Source organism: Ammospiza caudacuta, chromosome 6, assembly GCF_027887145.1.
Source record: "Ammospiza caudacuta isolate bAmmCau1 chromosome 6, bAmmCau1.pri, whole genome shotgun sequence".
In the NCBI taxonomy this organism is placed as follows: Eukaryota; Metazoa; Chordata; class Aves; order Passeriformes; family Passerellidae; genus Ammospiza; species Ammospiza caudacuta.
In genome coordinates, this window is record NC_080598.1 from 42,988,531 (window position 1) to 43,007,782 (window position 19,252).

The 19,252-nt window shown below is 37.2% G+C and overlaps 1 protein-coding gene across 1 annotated transcript in view; it reads left to right on the forward strand.

Annotated features, from left to right (window-relative positions):
- Window positions 1–17,285, forward strand: part of YLPM1 (YLP motif containing 1) — a 35,587-nt gene extending 18,302 nt beyond the window's left edge. Inside the window, exons 7-21 of the mRNA XM_058806569.1 lie at window positions 405–648; window positions 1,814–1,906; window positions 2,266–2,440; window positions 2,590–2,735; window positions 3,118–3,272; window positions 3,894–3,956; window positions 4,241–4,360; window positions 4,661–4,837; window positions 5,052–5,135; window positions 5,363–5,446; window positions 6,895–6,981; window positions 9,961–10,012; window positions 14,798–14,928; window positions 16,353–16,532; window positions 16,884–17,285. Of these exons, the coding sequence (XP_058662552.1) occupies window positions 405–648; window positions 1,814–1,906; window positions 2,266–2,440; window positions 2,590–2,735; window positions 3,118–3,272; window positions 3,894–3,956; window positions 4,241–4,360; window positions 4,661–4,837; window positions 5,052–5,135; window positions 5,363–5,446; window positions 6,895–6,981; window positions 9,961–10,012; window positions 14,798–14,928; window positions 16,353–16,499 (1,758 nt within the window). The 3' untranslated portion in view covers window positions 16,500–16,532; window positions 16,884–17,285. The remainder of the gene's footprint in view (window positions 1–404; window positions 649–1,813; window positions 1,907–2,265; window positions 2,441–2,589; window positions 2,736–3,117; window positions 3,273–3,893; window positions 3,957–4,240; window positions 4,361–4,660; window positions 4,838–5,051; window positions 5,136–5,362; window positions 5,447–6,894; window positions 6,982–9,960; window positions 10,013–14,797; window positions 14,929–16,352; window positions 16,533–16,883) is intronic.
- The last annotated feature ends 1,967 nt before the right edge of the window (window positions 17,286–19,252 follow it).

The following is a 19,252-nucleotide window of genomic DNA, read 5'->3' on the forward strand; positions in this document are numbered from 1 at the left end:
AAAATTAAATCAGGCCACCAGTTTTAAAAAATAGTCCTCCTACCTGTAGCACCTTGATGGAGGTACTAGAAAACGTGTGTGGTTTGACTACCGATTGCCATTGCACATATTGAGGATGAGAGAAGGTTAGTTTGCAGATCTACATTAAAAGTGCTTTCTGCATCTAGATCTCTTCTCAGCAATCTTCAGAGGCACCAGTAGAAGCCCAAGCTATTAAACCTTCTCCTGCTGTTATTATAAAGCCTCCTGTGTTGTTCAGACAGCCCACCCCTGTGACAAGACCAAGTGCCCCACTGGCAAGGCCTACTACACCCATGACAAGGCCACATGCTCCACTTTCTACTCCAACTACAACCCCAAGTCATGGTCAGTCTTTAAAACCATCACCTTCTACTGTGGAACAGGAACGCTGGGATGAGGACTCTTTCCACGGACTCTGGGACACAAATGAAGATAAAGGTGCCAACATGGAGTACGAGCTGTGTAAGCAGGAGTCCATGATGCCTCCCCCTGTCTCCTCACCCGTGAAGGTACCTGCTGTCCACACCTCCATGCCACCAGCTGTACCAGTGTCCCTTTCTCCTGTTATTCCAGCAGTTCCCAAAGCACCCATCATTCAGCAAACGGTGGATTATGGCCACGGGCGAGGTGGGTATCACAGTGCATTTCATATATGTCAAAGAGCTAATTAGTCTTCCTGACCTTTTTTTTTTAAAGGAGTGTGCCATGCAAAGTATGCGTGTTCTGCAGTTGATGTGTAGGCTTGTGTGCATTAATGATGTAATGCTGATCAGTGCAGTTATAAGGAGTCTCTAACCTTTAACCAGTTATGACTCTAAGTTTAGTGTTTTTCTTGATGCTTTTAGAAAGAACTATTTCACGTTGGTGAACAGTGTATTTTCTATGGTTACTATTCCATGAATGGTGTATAGCCATGGGTGCTTCTAATAAGTACAAAATTATGTGCTGTTTTTAGGTTGATAGTGTTACTTTCCCTTAATCTCTTTGTAGGTGAGTATGGAAATAACTGGACTAGAAGGTACTTCCAATGGTTAGAGTTCTTAGGTGTGACTAGTGATTTAAAACAGAATGTGGCTGGTGTTTGCATTATTTATATACTGCATAATGGGTGTGAGGTACCTCTACCCAGAGGAGGAGGCAGAGTCTGGTTCTGAAGGGCATGTACCCTATACACTTGTTTAACACATAAGTAAATACTGGAGGCTCTGTTTTTTACTACTGAACTTACCAAAGCTAAAATTCAACACTACTTTTTAATAGAATTTATCTCCCTCCTTTAACAGGAGTGAAATCATGTCATAAAGAAGTTCCTAAATTGTGTGTTGTCATTTAAAGACTGTTTTTTCCCCCTCTCTAAAGTACCATAACAGGACTGGAAGCTGTATCTGTTCCGTTAAGTAGATGTTTTACTAAAAGCTATTTGAAAAAATGTCATTGTTGAGAGACTTTCAGATACTATTCTTGACTTTACAGTAACTCTGTGAGTTATTAAAACTTACAGAGCGTTTTAATGTTTAGAATTTTCTGACACTGCATGCTACCTGAACTCACCTGAAAAGGCAGTCCCATTGTTAAGATGAGTGGTTTACATACACACACACAAACTCAGCCTTTAAAAACCATGGTGCTGTTTATTTATGTAAAGCTCTTTTTGCATTTTCCATTAGAAGAAATTATGGTAGTTTGTTCTAGTCACTTTTAGTGCCATTGACTGATTACTTTTCAAGAAGAGGAAAGAAAATACAAGCGTGTGTTTTAAAACTTTAGGATTCTTTTGTTTATTTTCAACCAGATATAACCACGAGTAAAGTGGAACAGATTCCATATGGGGAGAGGGTAACCCTTCGTCCAGAACCTCTACCAGACAGGCAAACATTTCAAAAAGGTAGGAGGTGCTTGGCTGGCTTTCAAAGAGTTAGTTAGCTCTTAGAAAAGTTGTAAAATGCTAAAAGCTTGTTCAGACTGAGTAATTCTTGTTTACGCTTCAACTACTTTATTTTCTTCAGAGGTCCATAAGAATAACAGTTTGTATTTTCAAGAGGAGTCAATAACCTAGCCACTTTAAAAACTCAGTTTGTAACATTAAGTAGGACTGCGTGGTATGGTTGTCTCTTGTACAGTTTGGAAAAGAGTGTCTGATAAAGTGCATCCTAGCTCACATACCATATACTTTTCTTGCACTCTTACCTGTTGCCTTCTTTTCCCAAAACAGTAGTTTGGATTTCTATGGGTTTCTCCCTCCAGAGCATCCAGGTCGCTACAATAGAGAAAGAGACCGTGAGCCTTATTTTGAGCGTCAGGGTAATTCCAGCACAGATCACCGGGATTTCAAGAGGGAGCGGGAATTGCACAGAGACCGAGGCTCTGTGGACTACGAACGAGAGAGGTTTGACAAGGAGCGGCACCCCCGAGACGACAGGTACGTGGCTTTGGAGCACTATGGACATTGATACAGTTGAGGCTGTATTGTGTATCAGGCTGTCCATTTTGCCTGTGAGGTACATGTTCCTTTCACTCTGGAATCCACAGTGAAAATCCACAAAAATGCACAAAATACTTTTTTGGCAGGGTTCTTCCTACCACACCTTCAAGGACTCAGTCTTACCGTGACAAGAAAGACCATCCATCCTCCAGGCGAGGTGGTTTTGACAGACCACCATATGAACGAAAGACAGATCGTCCAGCATATGATCATGGGCCTTCCATGTTTGGAGGTACAGTTTCTCTATCTTAAAAGTCTTGCTAGAATATTATTAAAAAATAATGAACATGCAGCGGTGAAGATTAATTGGTAGAAGATTGATTTGCAGTATTTGTTTTTTCAAAATATATAATGCAGGAAAATCTCTTTAGGTGGTGATATTTAGGTTTGTTTCTCAGTGGCATTGAGATCATGAATGAAACCGTTATATACTCTGCTAAAAACTGTCTTTGATTGCAATAGGTTTAAGAATAGAAATTTTAATTATTTATGAGGACATATCTGTGAATTTAACTTAAAATAATGAAAGTCTGTTTAAATCAGCTCAGAACATCTTAATTTTTTTATTTTACTGAACTAAGAAAATTCTTCTGTCCAAATACTGGAATTTGAAGGTGATCGTAGAAATTACCCTGAGGAAAGGATTCCTATTTCTGCTCCATCAATGCCTCGTCAGCCACCACCTGCTCCACGAGTAGAAAGGAAGCCAGAATCTAAAAATGTAGATGATATCTTAAAGCCACCAGGACGGGATAGCAGGCCAGAGAGGGTGAGTGTACATTCTGAAAGCAACAATCAGTTTGAACAAGGTCTGTATTCAGATAAAGTGCTGGTGGGTGTAATATGTTGGGAACAAGTGTACATTTGAGGAGGCTCTGGAAATTAGCTTGGTTCCTTTGCAAAGTGTTGTAGCACAGCTATTAGGAGTCCACAGGAGAGGTAAACTTGATTGGAACTCTCAAAGCAAATGTGTGTGTAATATTAAGGTGTTTTGAGCTCTTCTGAGGTCTTCACTTTGGTTTTTGATGTATCAGGGGAAAGACTTGTCTTTACCCAGAGATTTGGCAATGCATGTATTATATAAGAAAGAACACAATTTAGGCTATAAAACATTTAGGTAAGTTTCATTCAGTCGAATGAAAGAAGTTAGTGAAACTGAACCAGATCTATAGCAAGCAGCCTAAACTGCTGTCATGACTAACATCAAAAACTCTGAATTATGTGGAACTACTACCATTTCTCACAGCCTGGTTTCTAAAACAGACAGTGAGTGCTGATGATATGCAAAAGTGTGAGCCCACAGCACATAATTATCCGGAAGAAAATATTTGCAAAAGAGTCTGTTAAATTTAGTACAGTATCATACCTGCTTACATGATCTTTGTTTCAGATTGTGATCATCATGAGAGGGTTACCTGGCAGTGGAAAGACACATGTAGCAAAACTCATCAGGGTATGTAAAAAGGCACTCACTGTGTAGTGTTGCTTGTCTTTTACATGTGCTTCCTCTACTGTTTACTTTGTGTTTGCCTAGAATTCAAGTCTGGTGTTATTTTGTGTTCCATGTCTTCATGTGCTATGTGAATCTCCACCAGTGTTAGCAAGCAGGAGGGATACTACTCTCTTTTTGTTTTTACTATTGAGCAGGGAACTGCTGTTGACCAAAAGTATTTTGAAGTGTAGCAGAATGGAGTTTTTACAGCAAAGGTATATACTTTCTTTTTGCTTTCTTCCCAGGATAAGGAAGTAGAATGTGGAGGACCTGCACCAAGAGTGCTCAGCCTGGATGACTACTTTATCACTGAAGTGGAGAAAGAGGAGAGAGACCCAGATACAGGGAAAAAAGTTAAAAAGAAGGTAACCTTAATTCTGTTATTTTTCTTGACAAAGAAACAAGACATTCTGAAAAAACAGTGGCAATCAGAATTCCAGTCTGTGGGTTGGGAAGAGTGCAGAAGCCTCTGGGCTGTTTTTCAAAACAAGCCAATATAACTTATATTGGGTGGTATATTAGGGTGGTATGAGCAAATTCTTAAAAACTGATCTGAAAGGTATTTTTCCCACACCAGTGTGCTTTGTGGTCATGCCATTCAGGTGTTGAATATTAGCCATTTTATAGATGTCCTCTTTCTTAATGCTTTTGTCCTTGGTAAAAAGGTGATGGAGTACGAATATGAGGCTGATATGGAGGAGACCTATCGTACCAGCATGTTTAAAACTTTCAAAAAGACCTTGGACGACGGCTTCTTTCCCTTCATTATCCTTGATGCTATCAATGACAGAGTGCGACACTTTGAACAGTTTTGGAGTGCTGCAAAAACAAAGGGGTTTGAGGTAATGGAGCCTGCATAGCATTTGAACCTGCTGACAGCCATATGCTGATGTTTCTAAACTTTTGAATGGAAAAGTCTCCCACATTCAGGAAAAATGCTGTGGTTTACAGTTACAAATTGACCTTTCTTTAAGTGTATAACTGCAGAGTGTATTACAAGGTAGAAAAGAACTCTAAAAATTGGTTTACAGTACTTAACAGTCATTTTCTTTCTAGGTGTACTTAGCTGAAATGAGTGCAGATAACCAGACGTGTTCCAAGAGGAATATTCATGGGCGCAAGCTAAAGGATATCAGCAGGGTAACTATATACATCTGGAGTCATATTCTGCTTTTGGGGCTGCTGCTGTTTGAAAACTATAGACTACATAATGCTTGCACTTTTCCTCTAAGAAGTACTGGTAGTTATTTCATGGGATTGATTAAAATTACTGAAGTACAGATACATCCTGTTAGCAATCAGGAACGAAATTTTCCAATGAATCTGTTAGATTTTTAGAGGTGCTTCATTTTTGTGTGTTTTGTTAGATGTCTGATCACTGGGAGGCAGCACCACGCCACATGATGCGCCTGGACATTCGTTCTCTGCTGCAGGATGCTGCTATCGAAGAGGTGAGAATCTCTGTGCTTGTTAAAACTGCAGATTAGGTCAATGTCACTGTACTGAAAATATGAAGCTGACAAAGATGTGATCACAGCAAGGCCCTTTAGAAAGCCAAAATCACTGTCAGGAAAGTGTATTTTGTTATTATGCATTACCCCAAACATAAATGTATATTTTTACCTTTTATCACCTTTTTGAAGCTCAGACTTGGGCATCTTTGAGCAAGAGTTGAAGTCACTTTGCTCTTAGCAGCTGTTGAATACCAATTAAGAAGATTAAAGAGAAACTTTGCACTCTTAGATGAAGCTCAGCACTTTTTACAGGTTACTGAATCATTTAGATCATATTTTGAGAAAGTAAGATAAGGAAATAAACAAATTTGAACTCGGTCTTTGTTTTGAGAAATACAGATGTTAAGCAGAGAATGGAGAAATAAATCACATGTAGCAGAAGGCTAAAATTGCCTTTTCACTTCATTTGCAGTTTGCCATGACATGCATCTTTGGTGTGTCAGCCTACTGTATTGTTGCATTCTTTTTTAGCAGTTTTGTCAGGAGCTGTGGGGATAAATTAGTGTTTCAGTTGTGTGGTCTTTTTGAATGAACCACTTGTTGCTGTCAGAACATCTCTTAACACAGCCATAGAAACTGATGAACTGCTGAAGTAGACAGACAGTCTTTGCAGGTTGTCACAATGTTAGCAAGTTATTATTGCATCTCCAAATTCTTTGTACTGGAAAATAGTAATCTTTAAGAGGACAGCAAAAGGTTCCACAATAAAGTAGGTTCAGAGAACGACAGACTGGGATTTACAAGGTTTTGCAAATTATGTAAAGGACTGTACAGACGTGGGGAGTTCTACATATTCCAGAGTATATGCATGGGTCCCCAGTACAGCTGTGGAGCCCAGAAAGTATTGCATTAGATGAGCAGAGTTAGATGTTATGTCATCATTCTTCTATTTTGTTATGCTGAACTCTGTGGTTACTATTATTCTTTTCTGTGATTAAAAAAAACCATAAAAGATAAAGGCTCAGTAGAGTAGAGATGTTCTATGCAGAGGCAGCCATTCCAGGTATATAGAGATGGCAAGTTTAAGAACTTTTTCTGAGATTGCAAGTTTTTAAATGTGATTGTGTGAGAAGCAAGGAAAGTATCTTGGTGTCACAGATAGTGGTAATGCAAGGAATGCGTGTGAAGGAAGGAATGAACAATTTTTGCTTTTCCCCAGAAAATCTTTGTAAAGAATATTCTTTGTCACTCTGTTGCTAGAAGAGAACATGCTTCTTAGGAAAGCCAGAATGGACACAGGATTCTTATATATTGCATCATCATACTTTCAAAGATGAATCCTTTCTTTTCTATTTGAATTTGGACATCTCTACTTTCTGTGTTAAAAAGATGATAATTCAAATCCAGACAGAGCCTTGTAAGTCTGTGCATGTGCTTTGGAACAGGTGGAGATGGAGGATTTTGATGCAAATATTGAAGACCAGAAAGAAGAAGGAAAGAAGGACACAGCAGAGGAAGAAGAAAGTGAACTGGTAGGAGACACATCAGCCATCCCTAACAAATTGTTCATTAATGTGTTTGAGAGAGAATCTCAGACTTACAAATGCCAACCCATTGCCATTCTTAGCAGTGCAGTCTTAACACATATGTTTCTATCAGTTTTTTACTTAAGCGTTTCTAGGAGAATTTTAATGATAAATCCTATTCCTATTATTTCTTCCTAATTTATTTCTAAGAATATGTGAGTATGTGCTACAAACAGTATTGTCTGCAGAGCATGTTAACATGCCTCATAGAGATGTTTTAAATTGCAGTACATAATAGTACTGTCTTCCAGATAATCTAAGAATGACACAAAGTGGAGGGATGGGAACAATGGGCAAAGATTAATTTAGCTTATTTCCTTTCACGTGTCTAAAGAACTCTCCTCAACTGTCACAGTACATGATAACAGTTATGAAGACTGCTTTTTCTGCCATGGTTGACTGACTTTGTTTGTCAGGTGGTATTTCCAAGGTGAGGCATTAGGTCTCTTGGATAAATAAAGGTTACAGAATTGCCCTGGGGGCTGGCTTTTTTAGGTATGTGTTTAAAAGGCTACGAAAGGCTTCCTGCTGTAACTTCTTGGTATGTGTTGGAGCTGCAACTGGTCTGTGCTTGATGAGCTGAATGTCTCAAATCTTGGTGCCCACAACCAAGCAGTTAAAGTTCAATAAACAGGAAGTAACCAAAAATGTCTGAGTTGAGCAAAGTGTTTTTCCTGGATGGAAATTTACTATTCGTCAGGAGTGGCAGGTCAGAAAGCAGTTGAAATCAGAATTTTAAAAAGCTTAGGAAAAGTGGATTCTAATAAACATCTGTTTTTTTCAACATGACTGATTTATTCTCTTTACTAAATTATTCTTTGGTGCAGAATATGAGACTGCATAAAGTGTGGTTAGAATATTGCAAAGATGCATTCATGTTTACAAGAATATGGCTGCTAGTCCCATTTCTATGAGCTATAGTTAAAAGAGAAAGTTTTCTTTAGCTTTTGAGACATCTGTGCATAAATCTGTGTGTGTATGTGTGTGTTTATGGGTTCTGGGGAGTGTCCTAATGTACAGCACTTATAACAATAGGCCTTTTCTTTGAGACAAAGAGAAAGCAAAAAGTAATCTGCATATAAGAATGTGTTCTATTCAGATGCACAAGATATGAAAAAGAGCATTATCTGCTCTGGGTAATCTCTTGAATTCAGTCAGATGGCTAATCTCAGAGAATTATGTCAGACAGAAAGTGGAACAGGACACTGTATTTGGTATCTCTTGCCCTTTTGAGAGCATTTGATAAGGGTTATGCAATTCATTTTGCTGCATTTAATCCTGTAAGAAAAGGGAGGTCTGAAGCTCCTGCCATCTGGCAGATATCTTTGAAATATCCAACTGTCTTGTACCAAAGGATAAAGTCTGAATCTTTGCTTATCCTATTTGAGGACCAGGATATTGTATAGATTCAGCACACAATAGGCCATTTCACACCATCAAAGTCACTCTTCTTGCTATTATCAACTCCCATAGGATTGTTTGTAGCATTCAGACAATTCCTGCTTTTCTGTGCTTGATGATATGAATTATTGATACATTTAACTTAGTGTTCTCACCAGTGTTTCCCACATCACTTTATTTAATGCAGGCTTTTAGCTGTGGTGTAAACTCTTTGAGCAAGCTTTAAAGTGCAACTTGATTTAAATGTATAAACATATGTATATACATGAAGTTTATTTATTTGTTACAAGAAAACATTGCAGCACAAACTGTTCTGGTTTGCATTAATTACAGATTTGATTAAAACCAAGAAAATCCAGAGATCTGATAACCTCAAGTCACTGATATATGTTTGATAGAAAAAGGTCATTCAAGGATTTTTTAAGGGCATTGCTGAATATAATCAAATGCAGTGTGGCTCTCTGGAATTTACTGCAATACACGAATTTGGTAACACATAGTATTAACAAATACACATATATTTTTACCACAGTGGAAGCAACCAATAAATAAAGCAAGAAAGAAGTTAGTGTAATGAAACTGGTTTGTGGATTGTTTGTTTTCTTCTTGAAATCTTCTAGAGTAGTTCTTTTCCCTCTCTATTAAAAAATATTCTAAAAAATAATTAAATTCTCTCGGAGGGCTTCCATTCACTACCTTGAGCTTTTTTATGTGGTTGCAGAGGAACATAAGTACTTTTATACCTAAACTGAACAGCTGAAATGAGGGTTGCTTAGTAACAATTTATTTGTCAAAGAATATAAAAAGAAAATACAACAAGAGGCTAACTTAAATAAATACCTTTTTGCCAAATTCATTTTCATTATGCTCATTTACAAAGAATAAACTGGCTAAAGATCATTACACATGGTGACATTATTTGTAGGACAAAATTGTTTTATAAGAATCATTGCACTAAGAGTACCATTTTAAAATTAAAAGTAATACTTAAATCCTAGTGACTCAGCAGATTCTCTCATTTAAACAAAAAAAAATTGTTTAATTGTGGATTAACCACTCATACATTAATTTAGTATGTCCCTTCAAAAGGAGTAAGTGAAGCTTGTGTGTACTAAATCTGGGAATGCGTTCATAAAAACTTACGGTAACTTTTTCATTTGTGTTTGTAAAGCTTTGAATATTCTTTATGCCTGAAAGTTGTGTGACTTTGCCACCTGGAATAATACAATACAGTAACTGCACACTTTTGTGTGCCTTTGCTGTCTGTCAGACTCATTCTGGAGTTCTGTGTTTGCAGAGGGCAGCACTCATGTAATGATTTGCAAGGGCTACTGAAATCACTGAATGGCAAGTGGATGCAGAAGTTCTGAAATACCAAGTAATTGGTCTCCATCTGATAATGGGAATTGTGCCTTACAAAAAGAAATACCTTGAACTCCCATTGTAATGCTGTTTCCAGTTCAAAAGTGATATGCATGTGTGTCTCTCTCTAATCCTCCGAGCTTCTTTCTGTGTATGATTTAGGGTTACATTCCGAAAAGCAAATGGGAGATGGACACTTCTGAGGCAAAGCTAGGTGGGTATTTATTTTTTCCTGTTTCTTATAGTTGGTATCTAATGATGTTTGCAAGACTTGAATTTTTGTTTTTACTGTGCCTCCTCGCAAAGACAAATAAATGCGTTGATTTCATACATGTGTCTGAAACTGCAAAAGTGTCTGTACAGAACAGGAATTCATCTTCTGCCAGAGGCAGGAGACTTTACTACTTTCTAATCATCACTGTTTTATATATTCATTAATTGTTGTTCCATCTGGTCAAGGAAAGTATTTTGTCTTCAAATTTGAAAAAAACAGTATTTATATTCTTCATCTTTCTGTGTTTATTATTTTTATATAAGCAACAATCAACTCATATCGCACTGTACTTTTTCATATTGCATACCTTTTTTCCTAAGTGTCATCAGTAACTTCTTGCATTCTTGGAGACATGCCTCATAGCTGAACTGTATTGAAGATGCTTCTCACTTTTCAAAATTCATGTCTGTGAGGACAAAGTAGTGGCATGCTTGGTAGTTGGTTCTGAATTATTAGGTGTCAGTACATCTTTTCAGCATCTTAGGCATTGAAAAGTTTAAAGTTCATTATGCTTTGCAGTTCCAGGAGAGCAATAGAATTCTTCTTAGTAGTATGTAAAATGGACTTTCCAGGAGCATAAGGGCACAATTTTTGCTGTACTTTTTTGTTCTCATAGTGCTGATATTAGGATCCTGTCAAAGTCAAAAGCAACTTTCAGGCAGAAATGCATGCACCACAGCTATGGTGAAAGGATTATTCATGGAAAGGGATTTCTGGTCATTATGATCAGTTTTGTTATGGGGTTTTTTTTACTGAACAGTATAAGTTCTAAATGAAGGTTTTATCTAGGCAGTCTGCTCAGAACTGCTGTTTTTGTGTCATGTCCCTGAGAAGTCACAAATAGCTAATGGGACACATATTTCTTAACATTTTGTGGTTTGCTTCTTCATGTGTGGTACAGCCCTGTACATAACTTTCCAATAGCCAAAATCACAACTGCACTATAGAAATAGAGTTAGGAGGTCTGGTTTGCATAAAGCAGCCTTTCACCTTTTGCTGTTAAGGACTTAGCTACACCATCTCTTCTCCTGCTGTGCTCTCTTTTAAGTCATAGAAATAGTTGTGGATTATATCGATGATGTGGCACCTGCAGTACAAGCAGAGGCACCTTGTACTCTATGGTTTTGGCATACCAAGCAGCTAGGCAGCTAGACAATTAAGGTAGGATTGGTCTGTATTTTTGTTATAAGCAGTGATTTGTTTAATAATGTACAATTATTTCTGAAATTCATGCTAAGAACTGTGTTCTTTCCTTCCGTAATGAAAACTTCATCATGTAAAAAACAGGATTTTTACATAGTTTCCACTTAAATGTAAAATGGGGAGCAAGCAGCAGGGTCACTTTTATACTGAAGTAAGTTACGTGCAAGGCTGTTGAAATAATCCTTTAACATACAAACTTCATTAACAAACTGGATGTTAGCATACTGCAAGACAGATCCAGGTGCTGAGAAGGGCTTTCTATTAAATCCACATTTACAATTTTACTTTTATAACTACTCTTTAGATTCGGTTTCATATATATGTAAGTCTATAGATTAAAAATAAATTCTGACAGAACTTAGGTTTTAAAAAAGCCAGGCATTCCTATGTAAAAAATACAGTTTCTTTGGAAAATTACTCTGCCAGGACAGTGAACATTTAGCTTAAGGTGTACATTAGAAGCACTTGTAGTCTGTGAGTAAGAGTTACTATATTTAGTAAACAATAAGGCTTCATTGTAGATGATCAATTATAATTATTTCTGGAAAGGCATGTAAGCTGTGGTGTGCATTAGTTACTGCAAGACTGAGTTATTTCCTGGGAGCTGGCCATTAGGTTTATTTCTTTAGTCCCAGAGGGTGAACATTTGCAGAATGACGTAAGTGCAGACTCCAAAAATGATGCTCTGAGTCTTGTTTTCCTTTTTTGTTTTCTTTTTGAGTAGATGTTGTTTACATCTAGTAAGAGCACAGTAAGATCTTGCTGATTGTAATAAACCTCAGAAAATGTCTGAAAAGTTTTGAGTTCTGACTGCAAACACTGACTTGGGACAATTGCGAAACATATGACCCAGAGCTCTTGCTTTAGCACAGACTTACTTTATTCTTATATTCCTCTTGGGTATGTGTGTGATTTATCCTTTCCTATATGCTGTGCACAGCCACAATTTCATTCTGAAAGTCTATTCATGGGTCTTCTCAGTGCATAGTGCACAAAGGTTCTTTTATTGAAATTTAAAGTAATGGGCTCTAATTTTAAAAATTTGACTGTAGTGTTTAGTGCAATACTCTGTTTCAAGGTGTGGCTTAGTGGCAAGTTCTACAAACTTTCAGGAATGGAGAAATGGGCTCTGGTGTACCTGAGACTTTGATACCGTTGTAAAATTTGCTTTGGAATACAAATGGGATTCTACATAAAACTTTGTGACTTTTGTGTAAGAAGGGCAAAATTTAACTGATTGATTTATTTAGGTTTTGAAGGAGCTAATTAAATTAGTTGCTTTCAGATGTTACTTTAAAAATTTTACAGGTGAGTTTTTAAGTTTCGCAGGTTTTCAGAAATGCTTCTGCTTTGTTGTTTTTAAACATGAAATGATAAAATGATGTTCAGTAGTTTAACACTAAGTAATCATCAGCCATAAATAATCACAAGCACCAGTGTTACAAAATGACACCTTGTCTCATTTTCAGAAAAGAACATTCTGAAATAATCCTTTGTGGCAGGTTTTTGACATTTGTGTAGTATCTGCTGCATGACACATGTACCTTGAACTGCAATAGTATGGATGGAAGCAGACCTCTCTGGAAAAGCAATCCAGCTTCAAACATGGAAGGACATAACTTTTTAAAATAAATCCTGTGTAGCAGTAACAAAAAGGGACAGAGAGGAACTGCATATTCAGAACAGCTTCTGAGCTCTCTACTGACATTTGGGCATTACACATTTCTTGGCAATGTTTTCAGTTGTTTGATGTGCAGCAGGGAGTGGGAGACTTAACTTACTTTCACATTGGTAATGAGCTGAGCTTGCATCATAGCTTCCTTCCAACAGGAATATGTCTGTCTACAGGTACTTGCCAACAGAGAACTCCTACATTTTCACTTTTTCATGTTCCTAAATGCTCCTCAATGAGTTTGTTCATCTCCTCTTCAATGTTATTTTTTTCTGGAAAATGCTTAATGCCACAAATGATCTACACTGATTGAATGTAGCTGGAGTAATAGAGGAATATTGTATAAATAAATTTTGTCTTCTAGAGGGAGTGTCACCTTTCTATGGAGATTGAGCATCAAATTTGGCAGATTTAACTTAGAGCAAAAGAAGAACCTTAACTAAATGATGTAATAGATACAAATATTCCAAACATTTTTCTTAAATGTTGGCTATTTTAAGAAGCAGGGGGATTATAATGTTTTTTTAGAAGAAGTTCTGTATCTGTTCCAGGGAAATGGGGCAGAGGTGGAGTCTTTAAAAGGTTTTGAGGTATGTGAGGGAGAAATAACTTTATGGACTTTAAATTATACTAGCATGTCTACAGTACCATTGCCTCACATTATCTCCATTGTTACTCTTCTCTCTCCCATATTAAGTAAAAAACTCATCTCTGAACTGAGTTTCTTTAAGTACATACCTTTGAATATCATCTTCTGCTATCCAGAAAATAATGCTGCCTTGTATCTGGTCTATTTCTGAGGCCTTTTGTGGGTGAATTTAATTACAACAGTGACTTTTGAAACAGTATTTCTAACATCACTGGTAATGGTTTAATGAATGTAATTGCCAAGCTTAGTGTTCCTTCTACACATACTTGAATTGTTGGCTTATAAATTGGTAGTTTACATGGACAGAAGTAACAGAATTTCCTTTGACTTGTAGAGCCGGTTTTCCTTTTCATGCTTTGTTGTTCATAATCTTACAATGAATGTTTCATCTCCTTTCCAAAGACAGTTTGCCACATAATTTCAAGAAGGTGTTGTTTTCTTTACTGAGAATAAGTGTCTAAAGTGGAACAAAATTTTAGAACCTAGGAACGGAATTGTTTCTCCTCATGTATCGGTTCAATAAGAAAAAGAAGAAAAAGAGGACTGTTGGACAAATGTACTGTTCAAATATTCATGACTGACCTCTTACACCATTAAAGAAAAGATTCTGAGATATTTTTCTCCCAGTCCTGGAAGACTTTTTAAGTGGTTTGCCTTATGGGGAGAGAAAAAGAAAGGGGAGAATCAGGCTTTTCAAGGAGCGTTTTGTTTAGCAGAAACAGTATCTCAAAAACTTGACTTTGATGCATTAAGTTATATAATTGCCACTTGTTCCCTGAAACTGCATGTATGCCATGTATGACACAGTATTGATCCCCAAATTTGGGAAAAAATGCTACAGCTTTAGTATTGTGTTCAAATACAGAAAGATGGATCTGTGGTTCCCAGCTATTGTTGGCTATATTGTACCTGTAAGGGCAGACTCCATGTAGATCCGGAAGAGCAAACCTTTTCTCCCTCATATAGAAAACAACACTGGGTGTTATTGCCACACAGTTAACATGAAAGATCAATAAAACTTGAAAACTGTGTTGAGTCTTCTTTAGTTTATTTCAACTCTCATCATTACACCTGTCAAGACAAGCTGGATGTACAAATTCTGCTGCTCATTCTTTTGAAAACTTTTCCACTCTTGTCTTGTTTGTGTGAATAATAGAAAAAATAATCTCCCTTAACGCTGAGGCTCTGTGTTTGTTCTCAGACAAGCTGGACGGATTGCGGACTGGCGCTAAAAGAAAACGTGACTGGGAAGCAATTGCCAGCAGAATAGAAGATTATCTGCAGCTTCCAGATGACTATGATACACGTGCTTCTGAACCTGGAAAGAAAAGGGTAATAAATTTTCAAATGACTTACTGTCTGTATATAACCCTTTAATGGTCTCTGTGAAAGAGAACTTATATCAAGTCATTCATTGTCTGTGAATATGGGAATTTCATTGACTCCCTTTTCATTTTGCTGTTCCATTAGATTCTGTAAGAAATTATGCCTGCAAGTAGGGTCTTCCAGAGGTAAACATATTAGTTATAACAGAGCTAGGAATTGTAGATAATACAGATTAACTATGGGTGACATGATCTGAATACCAAGTGCTGCATGTTTAAATTCTGTTATGAAAAAAGGGGAAAAATCATAGAGGGAGATGACAGATGTAATAGAAGGAGGTAATGTGTTTTTTTTTTCTTCTCTGTAAAATAGAAAGGCCAGCTTTTGCCACTAGCAGTAATTTGAATTAGCTATCAGTGTTTGGGTATTGATTTGCTCTGTAATGTCAAATAGAAAACTGGTAGTACTGGATAGCATGTCTGAGAGAAATGGAGGTACTTAAGGCACTAGCAGAGGAGATGATGGTGGAAGAAAACTGACATTGCTTATCAGCAGGAATGTCCGGGGAAATCCAGGTAGATTGAGGATAGGGAGGTGCTGGCAGATAATTGATAAGGCTACGTTTCCCAGTAACACAGAGGCCTGAGTGAGACTAATCAGTGTGCAGAGAAGAGCTTTTCACTTACTGTTTTTCATTGTCCTGCAATGGTGTGTTTCAGCTGAGTTTCTGGCCTGGAGCGTTTCTCCATTGCACCTCTTCCTCCCTCCTTCCTGTTGCTCCCTCCCATTGGTGTCTTGTTTTGGGAGTGTCACTGTGTATGTTAAACAGGATAAATTAAAGGGATCTGCATTGCCACGAAGAGGTGCAGTGCAGATAAGGAGATGTAAAGATGGGGAAATAACATACGTATGAAAAAGTTACTTAGTGTAAAGAAATAGTGGAGAATTTTAAATAGAAATATATCATGAAAGCTAGAGAAGAAAACTCCATTCATTTATTCATTGCTGACTTGCTCTTTAACACTGTCTTTCTGTAGTTTCATAGTCATCTTCTAGATGTTTCCATTGTGCAATTGAAAGACAGATTTTCCATAAAAATAAAACAGTAAATGAGTCTTGGATAATTCTTCCTGCAGTAAGTGTTGCTTTGAACAGAGAAATAATTGTAGTAGTTACACTTCAACTCTCAGAGCTATAGCACTGAAATGGAAAAAGCTTATCATCTATACCTTTTGTCTGCTCCGTAGAACACCTGGTCCATTCAGTTAAAAATAATTTCCCTCTTTACCTATCAGAAAAAAATAATACTTACCTGTTCTAAGGAAAATTAGTAGAAATTAGCATTCTTATATTCTTACTTGCAGTGGAAAGCCTAGATTCATATCAGGATTTCTTGGAAGATTATTGTACTGATAGGATGTTCTCCATAGGTGCGATGGGCAGATCTAGAAGAAAAAAAAGATGCTGACAGGAAAAGGGCCATCGGTTTTGTTGTTGGACAGACTGACTGGGAGAAGATAACAGATGAAAGTGGTCACCTTGCCGAGAGAGCCCTCAACCGCACCAAGTATATCTGAAAAAGTGGTTAAGTGGATTTTCGTGCCTTTGAGGTAAATATTCATCTTCCATTGTTCCATCAATGTTAGTAGCCTTGCTGTTTTTCAAGAGTTGAGGCTGAGTTCTCCCAGACAAGGTTATTTGATTTGGAACTTTGTATAGTAGGTGTCAGCTGTGCCTGTGTTGACATGCACCCTTCTGTACATCACCTGACAATAAAGGGGGAAGGATTATCAGCTCTCAGATCTCCCAGCCTTATTACAGGAAGCTTGTGGTTCCATTTAGAGTAGTTTAGCTGTGTGCCTATTAGTCCTGTTGAGTTCAGATGTTGCTTATTATATCTTAATTCTAACCATGTTAATTGCTGGTTTACATGACATAACAAACTTTTCCTTTCTTTACAGGCCATTTTCTCTGCGGAGAAGTGAACCAAGGTGTCATGAGCATCTTGCATGGGTCATGTCACTCCCACCTTCACAGTTTTTCTTTGTTACTTTAATTTCAGCAATTTTCTTGAGATACTGGCAGATAACTGGCAGTGCCCTCAAAAAACTCAATGAATCCCACTACTCCTAAGTGAGAGAGAAAGTTTACTTCTTAATATTTTTGAAGGGGAGGGAGGGAGGGGGAGGGTCAGTAGTTTTAGCTGCTCTTTGTGGGATAAAGTGGAAGGATTAGACAGATGTTACCTCCACTGTACCATCACAGAATGTTTATCACCTTTGCTCTGTGGATGTTCTCGTTTTATACTGTATGTACCTTGTAGCTTATTGTATTAGGAAGCAGAACAATAAATTTCACTATAAACTCAGTGTTCTTGGTGGACCATGTAGTATGGTTTTTGTTTGACATTTTGAATGTGGTCTGTGTTCACATGTTAGTGCTCAGAACCATACTTACCTGGAAGACATACTGTGCTGATACTCTGGAATGTGTCCTGTCTTCTAGGTTTTTCACCTGCTCTTTTCTCATAGACAGATCCATTAAGACCCCAGGTCTTGCTGGCCTTTAGGAGTTCATGTTCCTGGAAAGCAGGAATATCATTATGTTTGGATCCTAGTTTCTCAGTTATGTCAAATTTTCGTTACTACGTGAGTATGAATTCTCTTGGGTGGTTATGTAATGTTCAAGGTAGCAGTGTATGAAAAACTTGTCTTTAATGCTCAATATGAAAACAGGTACTATAGAGTTTTCTGAGGGGCAGCCTAGAAAATTTGTTTTGGTCTTCTTATGTCTTTTATTCAACACTAATCCCTATCAGTGTATTTAATTCCATTCATAAGTCTACTGAGTCATAGAGATACATCATTAAAAGAAGTGACAAAGACCAGAAGTTGTACCCTTCTTTACCTTTGATAAATGTGTTAAGCTTGATGAAAAAAAAGATGAGTGAGTAACAGTCCACACTACTAAAAGTGGTACAGATTCTTCATAGATGCTGGGATATCGCTTCTGCAGAGCATTGAGTTTGCTGATGAAAACTTTCTTATGTCCTCACAGGTTTCAAAGCAAATGCTTTGCATTTACGATGTCATATCAGGAAGTATGTTTAAATTTGAAAATAATTGCTGTTTTAATATTGAATTGAATTTTCCTCCTGATCTTTCTGAGGAAAGAAAATGAAGTCCTGAATTTTCCTTCTCTGTTGTGTGATTACATTGTGCTTTGCATCTAGGTTGGTAAATCAGCTTGTTCTGGTGTGATGGTGTAGTTTAGGTTGTTAAAGGAGAGCATGGTTGTAATAGATGGGTTTGTTTACCATTCTAATGTTTTGGTTTATTGGCTGCTTCTCAGCCTTCTCTGTGGTGCATGATTAAAAGTTCTTCAGTAAACAAGGGGAATAGCTGAACTTGTATTATGCCCCGAATATGTTTAATACAAGAAAATTGAGCTCCCTGAATGCAGCATTTTTAAAATAGAAGGTATTAAATGTACATCTTCTGCATACACTTACTTTACATAGCATATATGCTTCTAAAATGTTGCTCAGTAAGTACTCTTTGAATTGTGACGGAGAATTGTTGGCAAAAGAAAACTAATAGCTAACAAGAAATGAGTACTGTGTATTGCTGTGGAAATCAGGTGAGCTTCACTTTGGAGAAGTTACTCTCAGGTATGTGTAAAATGGATTTCAGTCTATACTCAGTTTTTCATAACAAAACTGAAGTTCTCATGGCACACCATGAGTTGATGCTGCTTCTTGACTCTTAAGAACTGATAGTGATTTTGCCTATATTTTTGGTAATACAACTGTACCCAGATCCTTTTCTAACATTTTTCTTTTCAGACTAAAGAGTACTTCTGGAGCATTCAAATGGATAGTGTCTGTCAGAAGTTATAATGTTTTACTGGTTTTACAAATTTTTATATTATTTTAGCAGATAATACTGAGAGGTTATGTCATGCTGTTTATTCTGTGGTGCATGTAGAACTAAAGAAAAATGAGCAGAGAATATTCATAAAATTATATTTTACTCTGATAAGAACTGGCAGAAAATATATCAGTCTTGAAGTTTAAAGCAAAATTCACTTATGAAAACATACCATTGTAGACTGTTGTCGGACTGTTTGACCAGAAAAGTCTGAAAGGCTTGGGTTTTGTTGTTTTCCTGAAGTTCAGTTGTTTTCCTCTTCTTTAGTACAAAAATATCAATGTATCCATAATCTTTGCCATTTGTTTCAGTTGGTTTGAATGCTTAGCAGACCACTCTTCAACTTCTTGATGGGAAGTGGCTCTGAAAGAAAATAACTTACGCCAGAACTACAACCTATA